Source organism: Mesoplodon bidens (assembly GCF_964165515.1).
Source record: "Mesoplodon bidens genome assembly, chromosome: 8".
Taxonomy (NCBI): domain Eukaryota; kingdom Metazoa; phylum Chordata; class Mammalia; order Artiodactyla; family Ziphiidae; genus Mesoplodon; species Mesoplodon bidens.
In genome coordinates, this window is record NC_138165.1 from 113,837,608 (window position 1) to 113,850,462 (window position 12,855).

Sequence of the window (12,855 nt, forward strand, 5' to 3'; positions counted from 1 at the left end):
TAATATTCAAAATGCTTAGCCATAAAAATAAAGGCCTTTTATTTGGTTTTTCTGTGCCATTACAGGAACACGTGGCAACACCCTTGAACCCACAGTGACCTGTGGCCACACCCACACCTGCCGCAGTGTCTGCTGAGAAGCTGAAGTGTCACCACACAGGCCAGCCCCACCGGGACTCAGCTCTACCTGGGGTCACGGGGTCACCTTCTTGTAGGTGATGTGCAGATGCTGAGTCATGGGCTGCGTAGTGGTTGCCATGGAGACCGTCTGTTCAAGTTTGCCTTCGGAATTCAGCCTGAATTTTCGGGTAATCTGAGCAGAACAAAACAAATACAAAACGCCTTAATTTTACCTTCCAAAGATTCAACAACCGCTGAGGTGCCACCACAGGCCACACGCTCCCGCGGCAGCTGCAACACTTCACCTCAGTGGTCAGGGGCTTGTGAGCCAGGCAGTGTCCCCACCACTGGGTGACAGACACTCGGCCGGCAGCCGTGATGGGCGTCCTGACCCCTGGCCCGTGCCCTCTCCCTGCCGCTCAGCTGTTCCCAAAAGACCGGAGGCGAGCACGAGCATCAGCCTCGCCGGCTGACTAGGGGCCGCCTGTCCAGCGCGTCCCTCTCTACACAGCTTGAAATGATGTCAAATGTGCTCTCAAAAAACTTGGGACCAGCACTTTTGGAACCCCGATTCATCAGGGCCAATTTCAGCAGCTGTTTCTAACAGGAACACAGACCTGCAGCAGCCGAGCCCCCGATGAGAAAATGGGTTTGCCTGGAATGTCTGTGAACAGAGGGTGAAAGCCCTAGGACTGTGGAAGCCGCCTCCAGGGGTGGCTACCTGGCGCCAGAACTGGTGGGGGTGGGGGCCCACAAGCGCCAGAACCCGTGCTGGCCAGGCCCCAGCGACCATCGGGCAGAGAAGAGAGGAAAGCCAGATTCCAGAGCCTGTTTAAAGCAGCCAGGCCGCAAGGCCAAGGCCTCAGGGGGAAGGGCGTGCAGGGGAGAGACCCAGCTCAGAGCAGCCGTCCCCCCAAGGCCTGTGCTGACTCTCAGAGGCCACCCAGAGGCTGGGGAGCCGGGTGTGCTGCTGTGCTGCACGGGCCACCCTCTGGAACCGCTGCCCGGCGTCTAGAAGGAGGGGCCGCGGAAAACCGCCCAGCTGTTGGTCAGGACCCCCTCAGGGCCGCACCCCAGGAGTAAGAGTTCCCCAGAAACAGATTGGGAAGTCCAGTTCAAAGTAGTGCTATGTCTGTGGACAGGATCTGCCCTTCCTGGACAAACCACCAGAAGCGCAAGAACTGCCCTTTGGTGGGAGACAACATCAAACAAGGCCTCAAGTCACCCACGGTTTTCACGCGCAATGTCTAGAATTCAAGAAACTCAACAGAAAGGATGGAAACTAGAAGACAATGGAAGGACATCTTCAAAGCAATGAAAATAACTGTCCCCCTGGCATTCTGGCTGCAGTGAAAACACCCTTCAAAAGTGAAGGCAAAATAAAGACATTTTTAGACAAAAAATCCACAGAGAATTCACCACCAGCAGGACTCCCCCCTTCTTTACACGAAACAAACACTAGAGGAAGTTCTTCAGGTTTTAAGGAAAATGGTGGAAGCAGAGACACAGGAACAAAGGAAGAGCAACAGGAGGGGTAAACGTAAGGAAAGCTGTGTGCAACCCAGATGCTGCTGTAAGTGAGGGTTAACTGGCATTTATACAGCCCTGTGGGGTCTAGTGTGTGTGCGTAGTTACAACACGTGACAGCAGAAGCAGAGGCGGGAGGAGGACACAGAGTCAGTGTCCTACGTCCCTGCTACTCGGTGGGCTCCAGGCACCAGCCCCACCGGGGCAGCTGCTGGAAATGCAGTCTCAGGCTCCGCCCCAGACCCGGTGCCTCACAACTGCCACTGAGCCCCAGGGGCCACCCCGCGTGGTGGTCTGAGCGGCCCTGTCCTAGGTCCTTGCCACCGTCCACAGGTGTCAAAGGTCAACACGCTGTCCTCACCACGGTAACCGCTGAGGACGGGAGAGGGCTGCAGAGGGCAGGATGGGAGGGCACAGCCCCAGATGAGGCGGACAAACAGAAAGCAGACGGGTGGTGGGCCAACATTCTCACACTGGACTTGCTTCTTCAACTCCACAGCCTTTGTTCTGGAATTTAATTGAAAAACAACAGTCAAGGCTCTTACCCTTGAAACCACTCTGCAGAGGAAGCAGAAGTGCAGTGGAGAGAAACAAAGCACGTGTTCCCCACGCCACGGGCCACGCGCTCAGCTTCTGCAGGACAGCGGCCGCCTGTCCTCAGAGCCCGCAGCCCGTGGGGCGCCTGTTCCCCAGACGCCCCACCGCCGACGCGGGACACTGGCTCTCGCCCTCACGCCAGACGCCCAGCGCCACACGTGCAGGGGGAGCGCAGGCAGGGGCAAAGGAAATGCCTCCCTGGGGACCTGAAGGTGGGCCCCCCGCCCCCCCCTCCCGTGAGCCTTTCCATGTTAAAGGGAAGACACTGCGTATCTCTCACACGGAGCCCGCCTGACGGGCCGAGGCTGCGGTCACACCCGATAACCAGCATCTGAGGACAACCTCGCTTCTCGTGTGGCCCTGCATCCCCCGTCCCATCTCCGCGCTGCCGCAGGGGCTGCTGGCCACGCCGCGAGGACACAGCCCATTTCACCGTGCGCTGACCCGAGGGCGGCCTCTCCCTCGGCCTTCGGCTCTGCTGCTTTGTGCTGAAGTCTGTGAATATCCGGTAACAGCCACCGAGCAGCAAGACGCAGGGCAGCAAAAGGAGGGAGACGGTCACGGGGGAGACACCATGGCGGAGACGCTGGTGCCCCACGACCTCCCCAGGTCCCAGGGAGAGGGTGTGTGAGGGCTGCCCGGCCGCCGGAACACACACTCAGGGCTGTGTTCACCGTGGTGCCCTCAGCGACGACACTGCTACTGCAGCGTGTCCCCGTGCCCGGGAATCACCTGTTAGGCTCCTCTGGGCTTGGCGGCCTCTTGGATGAAATTTCTTGTGCTATTTTTCTCTTCAAATGAAAGTTATTTGGCAGAATTTAAAGTTGAGGCAGGTCGTAGATGACATCGCTCAGGCTCAGAACCAGACCTCCTGCAGCGCCCATGGCCTCTGCTGACGGTGATCCTGAGGTCGTGCCAAGTCCACTCTCAGGATGAGAACCCACCTGAGCTGCAGACTGACCCTCGTTTAAACAAGTTTAAACAAGGTGGGGCTGGAAGCAACTGTTTGCCTTTAAACCCTCAAAGTGGAGCCTGTTGGGGCCACTGGGTAAAGCAGAAGCTGCCCCGCACAGCTGGGGCCCAACTCCAATGGCAAAGGCAGGTCAGGAGGCCAAGGAGCCTCTGAACACAGGGACAGAGGCCATCTTGACAACGACACGAGTTCTTACTTTAGCCAAGTGTGCTCACTTTTCCTCGACAGCACAGACCAAAGAGAAATATTACTGTAGAGAGAAGCTTGATGTGAGAACTTCTTGATGTTTTAATGATTTCTCAAACTGTTTTTTTTTTTCTTGTTCCTGTTATGTCTTGTCCAGTAGGGAAAAGGTGGAGAAGGAAAGGCCAGGAGAGAGTTAGATGGATTTGACTTTGTTTTAGGTCCTAAAATAAAAAAACCAAGAAGCCACCCCATACAACACTTGAGGCATCAAGGAGGGGGCTGAGTCACGAAGAAAGGGGCTGAGTTTGATAAACAAGGACATCAGGACACTGTTGGAGAACTACAGACAGTGCAGGCCTCACGTTTCTCTCACTGACTTGCAAGAGAGAGGGTATGTACGTATGTGTACAGCTGACTCACTTCACTGTACAGCAGAAACTAACACAACATGGTAAAGCAACTCTCCTCCAATTAAAAAAAAAAGAATTAGAACAGATGCAGGCTGCTTGCTGCCAATACTGGCTCCTTTCCCCTCCTTTGCCCCCTGCTTTATTGAGATATAACTGACATGTAACACTGTATAGGTTTAAGTTGAAACATGATGATTCGATACATGTGTATATGGCGAAATGTTTACCACGATAAGGTCAGTTAATACGTCCATCACCTCACAGTTACGTCTTTTTCCTCTTAGCAAATTTCACTAATACAACAGAGCACTGTCAACTCTAGTGCCACGCTGTCCATCTCACACCTGGACGTTCATACCCACTGAGCAACATCTGCCCATTTCCCCCAACTGAGCCCCCCGTAACCAGCATTCTACTCTGTTTCTGTGAGTTTTCTTTCTTTTTTTAAAATTTCACATATATTGGGTTGGCCAAAAAGTGCCTTCAGTGTTTAAGTAAAAATAAAAGACATATTTTTCATTTTTACCAAGAACTTTATCGAACGACGTTTTCACCCTTTTGTTCCACTACCTTCTGCCATTTTTCGGGCACCTTCATAATTTCATCTTCTCAAAACTTTTTACCTTTTTGAGCAAAGAACTGTTCCAGGTGCCTTTTACAGTCTTCAAGGGAATTGAAATTTTTTCCATTAAGAGAATTTTGTGAAGACCTAAATAAATGGAAATCCGAAGGTACAATGTCTGGTGAATACGATGGATGAATCAGAACTTCCCAGCCAAGCTGTAACAGTTTTTGCCTGGTCATCAAAGAAACATGCCATCTTGCATCATCCTGATGGAAGATGATGCGTTTTCTGTTGACTAATTCTGGATACTTTTTGTTGAGTGCTGCTTTCAGTTGGTCTAATTGGGAGTAGTACTTGTTGGAATTAATCGTTTGGTTTTCCAGAAGGAGCTCATAATAGAGGACTCACTTCTAATCCCACCATATACACAACATCACCTTCTTTGGATGAAGACCGGCCTTTGGTGTGGTCGGTGGTGGTTCATTTCGCTTGCCCCATGATCTCTTCCATTCCACATTATTGTACAGTATCCACTTTTCATCACCTGTCACAATTTGTTTTAAAAATGGAACACTTTTATTACATTTAAGTAGAGAATCGCACGTGGAAACACGGTCAAGAAGGTTTTTTTTTGCTTAACTTGTGTGGAACCCAAACATCAAAGTGATTAACATAACCAAGCTGGTGCAAATGATTTTCAACTCTTGATTTGGATATTTTGAGTATGTCGGCTATCTCCCACATGGTATAACGTTGATTGTTCTCAATTGATGTCTCAATTTGATGGCTATCAACTTCAACTGGTCTACCTGACCGTGGAGCATCGGCCAGAGAGAAATCTCCAGCATGAAACTTTGCAAACCACTTTTGACACGTTTGATCAGTCACAGTACCTTCTCCATATATGGCACAAATCCTTGTCTTGCATTTTGGTTGCATTTTTACCTTTCTTGAAATAATAAAGCATAATATGCTCAAAATGTTGCTTTTTTCTTCCATCTTCGATATTAAAATTCACCAATTTTGATAAGTATTTACTTACTTATTTATTTATTTGGCTGTGTTGGGTCTTTGTTGCTGCACTCGGGCTTTCCTCTAGTTGCAGCGAGCAGGGGCTACTCTTCGTTGCGGTGCGCGGGCTTCTCATTGCGGTGGCTTCTCCTGTTGCAGAGCACGGGCTCTAGGCACGCAGATTTCAGTAGCTGTGGCACGCAGGCTCAGTAGTTGTGGCTCACGGGCTCTAGAGGGCAAGCTCAGTAGCTGTGGTGCACAGGCTTAGTTGCTCCACAGCATGTGGATCTTCCCAGGCCAGGGCTCAAACCCATGTCCCCTGCATTGGCAGGCGGATTCTTAACCACTGCGCCACCAGGGAAGTCCCAATAAGTCTTTTTATAAATGCACGCTGGTATGACAGCTGTCACACACAATCTAACAAAATTGTTTTGAATGAAGTTAAAGACAACTAAGTGCTAGTAGAGCCCTCTTAAGGAAAAAAATGAACGAACCCTTTGGCCAATCCAATACAAAACACTCCAGAAAGAAATTAAAGAAGACATAAATAAATGGAAACATATCCCATGTTCGTGGATTGGAAGACTTAAAATCATTAAGAAACAAATACTACCCAAAGAGACCTACAGAATTAACAAAATTCAAATCAAAATGCCAATGATGCGTTTTGTAGAAATAGAAAAATCCATCCTAAAATTCATATGGAATCTCAAGGGACTCTCAACGGATTTCAAAACTTATTACAGAATGACAGTGACCAAAACAGTGTGACACTGGCATAAAAACAGACATATAGACCAATGGAACAGTTCTGAGAGCCCAGAAATAAATCCTTGCATATGTTATCAAATAATTTTCAACCAGGTTGCCAAGACCATTCAATGAGGAAAGGACAGCCTTTTCAATAAATGGTGCTGGGAAAACTGGATATCGCCTCGCAAAAGAATGAAACCGTACCCTTACCTAACATTAGTACAAAAAACGAATGAACAAAAAAACCCCTCAAAATGAGTCACAGCCTTGAAGGTAAGAGCTAAAACTATAAAAACTCTTAGAAGAAAACATAGGGCAAGTGTAATGACATTGGATTTGGCAATGACTTCCTGGATACCAATTTATAGCCAATGAAGAAAAAGCAGACAAACTGTAATTCATGAAAATTTAAAACTTTTGTGCATCAAAAGATACTATTTACAGAGAAAAAATACAACCCACAGAATAAGAGAAATATTTGCCAATCATATATCTGATAAAAGATTCACAGACAGAATAACAGAGAACTTCTAAAATTCAACAACAGCAAAAACAAACAACCCAATTCAAAAATGGGCAAAGGATTTGAATAGACATTTTTACAAAAATGATATACAAATGGCCAAGAAGCACATGAAAAGTTGCTCAATATCGCTCTCGTTTAGGGAAATGCAAATCAAAACTACAATGAGATACCACCTCGCACCCATTAGGATGAGTGATATCAAAAAACCAGAAAACAGCAAAGGATGAGAATGCAGAGAAATTGGAACCCCTGTGCACTGTTGATGGGAATGTAAAATGGTTCAGGTAAAGTGAGAAGCTATGGCAGGTCCTCAAAAAATTAAAAATAAAATTAACCACGTGATCTAGCAATTCCTCTTCTGGATATACACCCCAAAGAACTGAAAGCAGGTCTTGAAGAGATATCTGTACACCCGTGTTCACAGCAGCAGCATTCACAATAGCTAAAAGGTGGAAGCAACTCAGGTATCCATTGATGGATGAATGGAAAAGCAAATGTGGTCCATCCATACACTGGAATATTACTGAGCCTTAAAAAGGAGGGAAATTCTGACACAGGCTACAACATGGATGAGCCTTGAGGACATTGTGCTCAGTGAAGTAAGCCAGATGCAAAAAGAAAAATAACTGTATGATTCCACTGATATGAGGTACCTAAGTAGTCAAAATCAGAGAGATGGAAAGTAGAGAAGTGGCTGCCAGGGGGTCAGGGGAGGAGAGGACAGGGAGCTACCGTTTAGTGGGCCCGAGTTTCAGTTTTGCAAGGTGAATGTGTTCTGGAGATGATTAACACTGTGAATATATTTAAGCATACCCTTAAAAATGGTTAAGATAATTAAGTTTTATGTATCTATTTTTCCACAATAAAAAATACTGAAGAAGAAAAAAAAGTTGGGGGTGAAATAAACTCAAAAGAAACATTGCCAGACCTATACTACAAGAAATGCCACTAACGCAGGTTCAGAATGAAGGGAAATGATACCACAGGAAACTCCATAGAAGGAGAAAAGAGCAACACAAAGAGAAACTTAAGTGGGTAACTATAAGAGATTACTCCCCTGGCCCCCCACTGTAATTTCTTCGAAAGTCAACCGATTATTTAAAGCAAAAATCCTAGTGTGAAGGTTTATAACATTTGTGGATACTTTTTATATGTAAAAGGTATGATGACACCAGCACAAAAGGAAGATAAATGCAATTCTACACAGCTGTAAGATTAACACACATGTGAAATGGGAAATGTAACAGTATATCACTGATTATAAACAGACTTTGATAAATTTAGCATGCATATTGTTAGCCTTAAACCAACTATTTTAAAAAAAGGATACAGTTAAGCTAATAGAAGAAATAAAACAGAATGCTAAAAATACTTAATTAACCCAAGAAAACATACTAAAGGAACAAAAGAGGAACAAAGCCAAGAAAGAAGTAAAGCAGCAAATCAAGATGGTGGATGTACAACCACCCATACAAATACTTATGTTAGACATAAATGAACTAAATACTCCAATTAAAATACGGAGTTTTCTGACTAGAGAAAAAAAGCAAGACTCTATAGGAAATGTACTGTAAGTATAAAGACACAATTTGAATGTGAAAAGGGTAGGAAAAAAGATATACTGTATAAATGATAAGCATAAGAAAGCAGGTGCGGTTACATTAGTATCAGACAAAGCAGACTTCCAGGCATAGTATTACAAGCTATAAAGGACATTTCATAAATATAATACGTATATCATCTGTATGCATCTAAATTACACAGCTTCAAAGTTACGAAGCAAAGATGGAACGAACCAAAGAAAGAAACTGAAATATCTTCAGTCATACTGGAGATTTTAATACCTCTCAGTAATTAGATACAACCAAGAACCCCCAACCCCCAAATCCGCTAGTATATAGAAAATCTGATGACATTATCAATCAGCTTGACCTAACTGGTATTTTCAGTCCACTACAGCCAACAACTGTCAAATACTTATTCATTCTGAGTGCATATGAAATATTCACCAAGTTAGATCATATACCGGGCACAAAATAACTTTCAAACAGTCTACGTTCTCTGGGTTTTATAGAACTGAATTAGAAATCATAGCAAGAAAATCCTCCAATAGTTGGAAAATAAGTAACATTCTTCTAAATAATCCTGTTCAAGGAAACAAAATCATCGGACAAATAAAATAAATATTTTGAGCGAGGATAAAAATAATAAAAATGGGTTAAGGACTTCCCTGGTGGTCCAGTGATTAAGAATCCGCCTGCCAATGCAGGGGACACGGGTTTGATCCCTGGTCCGGGAAGATCCCACATGCCGCAGAGCAACTAAGCCCGTGCGCCACAACTACTGAGCCTGCGCTCTGGAGCCCTCGTGCCACAACTACTGAAGCCCATGCGCCTAGAGCCCGTGCTCCACAACAAGAGAAGCCACCATGATAAGAAGCCTGCGCACCGCAACAAAGAGTAGCCCCTGCTCGCCACAACTAGAGAAAGCCTGCGCGCAGCAATGAAGACCCAACACAGCCATAAATAAATAAATAAATAAACAAACAAATAAATACATTTATTTTTAAAAAGGATTAAATATCAATGATCCAAATTTTTCCTTTAGGAAGCCCCCTCCCAAAAACCAAACAAACAGACAAAAAAAACAAAACAAAGAGGAAGAAATTAAACCTGGAATGATTAGAATAAAATAAATAATATGACACCAAAATTTTCCAATTTACATACTTTAGTAATACATAAATCTGGTAATATAAAAAATGACAGATCATCACAATCAAAAGGGGTTTATCTGAAGGAATGCATGGTTGGCTCAACATCAGAAAACCTATTACTGTAATTCATCATAAGCATCTGTCAGAATTTAATACCCATTTATGATCTTTTAAAACTAGTCACACAACCATATATAATAAACAACAAGGATTTACTGTATAGTACAGGGACCTATATTCAATATATTAGAATAAACTATAACTGAAAAGAATAAAAAAAAGAATATACACATATATATGCATAACCGAATCACTTTGCCATATACCAGAAACTAACACAATATTGTAAATCAATTATACTTCAATAATAAAACTAGCAAGCTAAAAATATAAGGAAATATAATTTTGAAAGAATATCCATAAAAAACCTACAGCTAACATCACACCCAGTGGTGAAAGACTGAACACCTGCTCCTAAGACAGAGAGCAAGGTACCAACGTCTATTCCCACTACTTGTACTGAATACTATACTGGTGGTCCTATGCAGTGCAATTAATGCAGGAAAAGAAATAAAAGGCATCAGAATGGAAAAGGTACTGTCTGTAATAGCAAATGATATGGCTGCCTATGCAGAAAATCCTACGGAATCTGTTAAAAAACTACTAAAATAAATAAGTGAATTTAAGAAGGTTATATGATATAAAATCAATCTACAAATATCAATTTTATTTCCATATACTACAAACAAATAATTGGAAAATTTTTTAAATCACTAATAATAGCATCTAAAACCATGAAATTAGGAAAAATTTAACAAAATATGTGTATGGCTTGTACACTGAAAACTGAAAAACAATTTAGGGTGGAAAAAACCTAAATAAATGTAGACATTTACCTGATACTGATCACAAGACTAAGTTCGCTGAAGATGCCAGTTCCCCACGTTCATCTAGAAACTCAAGCAATCCCAGTAAAATTTTTTCTAGAAATTCACAAGCTGATTCTGAAATTCATATGGAAATGAGAAAGATCCTGGATAGCCAATTTTGGAAAAAGAAAAAGAAAAAAAATGGGTAACTTATATTACCCGATTTCAAGGATTAATACAAAGCTATCATAATCAAGACAGTGTGGTACTGCTGTAAAGACAGATTAGAGATCAATGGGGTAGAACAGAGTCCAGGAAAAGATCCACATAAATATAATGAGTTGATTTTCAATAAAGCCACCTACATACTTCAACAAATTAAGGATAATTTTCTTTTTAAAAAATGGTGCTGGGCGACTTCACTGGTGGCACAGTGGATAAGAATCCGCCTGCCAGTGCAGGGGATACGGATTCGGTCCCTGGTCCGGGAAGATCACGTGCCGTGAAGCAACTAAGCCCGTGTGCCACAACTACTGAGCCTGAGCTCTAGAGCCCGCGAGCCACAGCTACTGAGCCCACGTGCCGCAACGACTAAAGCCCGTGCACCTAGAGCCCGTGCTCCACAACAAGAGAAGCCACCGCAAGGAGAAGTCTGCATACCGCAACAAAGAGTAGCCCCCGCTCGCCACAACTAGAGAAAGCCCACGAGCAGCAACGAAGACCCAATGCAGCCAAAAATAAATAAAATTGTAAAAAAAAAGAAAGAAAGAAAATAGTGCTGGAACAACTGGATATCTATCTAGGAAAAAATGAAAGCATCTTGACCCCTACTTCACACCATACAAAAATATAAATTCCCAAATAATAAACCTTAAAGTAAAAGGAGACACTGTAAAAATTCTTGAAGAAAATGCAGGTGAAAGTGTGTGTTAGGCAAAAAATGTTAAGACAGGGCACAAAAAGCACTAACTGTAAGAGAAAAATCTGATAACAGAACTTCATCAAAAGTAAAACATTTTGTTAAAGAAATGAAATGGTAAGTTTTAAGTTGAGAGCACAGTTTTATCAACACGTCTACCTGATAACGGACTTGTGTCCAGAATATGTAACAAACTTACAGCTCAAAGATAAGGCAAACAAGCTGCTGGAGAGAAAGGACAAAGGATTTGAACGCTCATGTCATGAAACAAAGAACACAACGGCAAATAAGCACGTCGCAAGGATGAGCCACATCATTAGTCACTGGGAAAATGTAATTAACACCACACTGCAATGCCACTTGGTAGCCACCAGGATAGCCTAAGTTCAAGGCCCAGCCCGGGAAAGGGTGTGGGGCAGCCGGCCCTCTGTGCACTGCTGCAGGGCAGGGGTACAGAGCGGCAACAAGAACCATAAGGCACTTAAGACTTCACCATGGAGTGTCCAAGGCCTCTATGGTTGACACCATAAAGAAACCAACTTTGGTATCTACTGAAATACACCGAACAAGATCCGAAATCCCTGCAGCGCACCTCCATGCTGCTGTGCACGGCTACCTGCGGAGTCTCTGGCGCCCATCACGTGAAAACAAAAAGGAAGAGAGGCTAACGGCCTACACGTAAAAAAGGAAAGCTGTGAGAGTACAAGAAAATGGAAGAATACTTTTATCCTTTTGGAGTAGAAGACACCTTCCTGAGCAAGAGCCCAAATTCAGACGGCATTTAGGAAAAGACCCCGAGAGGCAACTAGAGGAAGATGTACAGTCTGCGGGTAGAAGACATCATGCGTCAGGCTAACCTAAGCCACCGGATAGGGGTGTTGTCACAAATACAGCAGACAACAGATTAATATCCACAGAACATAAAAGATCTCCCAGAAATCAACAAGAAAATGACACCTCGCAGAAAAACAGGCAATGACTTTGAACATCACGTACTGGAACAAGAAATACAACCAACCAGTGAGCACAAAGAATGCCCCCTCACTCATAAGTTAAATTTAAAACACCAATGAGATACCACCTTTTATTTATCAGATTAAAAAAATCAGAAATCCTGAAAACACAACGCACTGGTCAAGGAGTAGGGAACAAGGTCCCCCCCCATGCAATGCTGGTGGGGACATAACTGTTCAACAAACCCGAGGACAGCCAACCGCGCACGAGCAGGGATAGATAATCACATCACGGCCTGTGTGAGCGCGAGAAAGAACCGGGTGACCGGAGACAGCCAGGCCTCCAGGATGGGGTGCAAAGGCAGGGGTGCCGTGCGGTCCCACCCGGGCTCACCTGCTCCACGTGGGGCTCCTTGGCGAAGGAGGTCCTGGCAATGGAGTGGGACGCGATGCACAGCTCCTGCCCGTTCACCTCGCCCTCCTCCACCTCCACGATGCCTGCAAGGGACACTGTCAGCCCATGCAGCCCGCCCGGGGCTCCCGGCTGCCCTGCGCTGACCACCCTCCTCTGCAATCAAGGGCTCAACCAATCTGAACGTCGCGGCCATCGAGGCAATAACTGCCCAGTCACCTGCGATGACCCCCCAGGTATCAAGAGGGAAAAGACACAACTCCTCCTGCAGCCGGGGCAGGTGATCTATGGGGGTCACCCTGACCCTGGCCCTCCCACT

The 12,855-nt window shown here is 44.8% G+C and overlaps 1 protein-coding gene across 2 annotated transcripts in view; it reads right to left on the reverse strand.

The window, feature by feature from the left end:
• THAP4 (THAP domain containing 4) overlaps positions 1 to 12,855 on the reverse strand; it is a 41,891-nt gene continuing 29,036 nt past the window's right edge. Inside the window, exons 5-6 of one of the 2 annotated variants that reach the window (XM_081242343.1) lie at positions 12,519 to 12,622; positions 1 to 312 (exon numbers count right to left, since the gene is read on the reverse strand). In XM_081242343.1, the coding sequence (XP_081098469.1) occupies positions 193 to 312; positions 12,519 to 12,622 (224 nt within the window). In that variant the 3' untranslated portion in view covers positions 1 to 192. The remainder of the gene's footprint in view (positions 313 to 12,518; positions 12,623 to 12,855) is intronic. The other variant, XM_081242344.1, reaches the window with a different exon arrangement.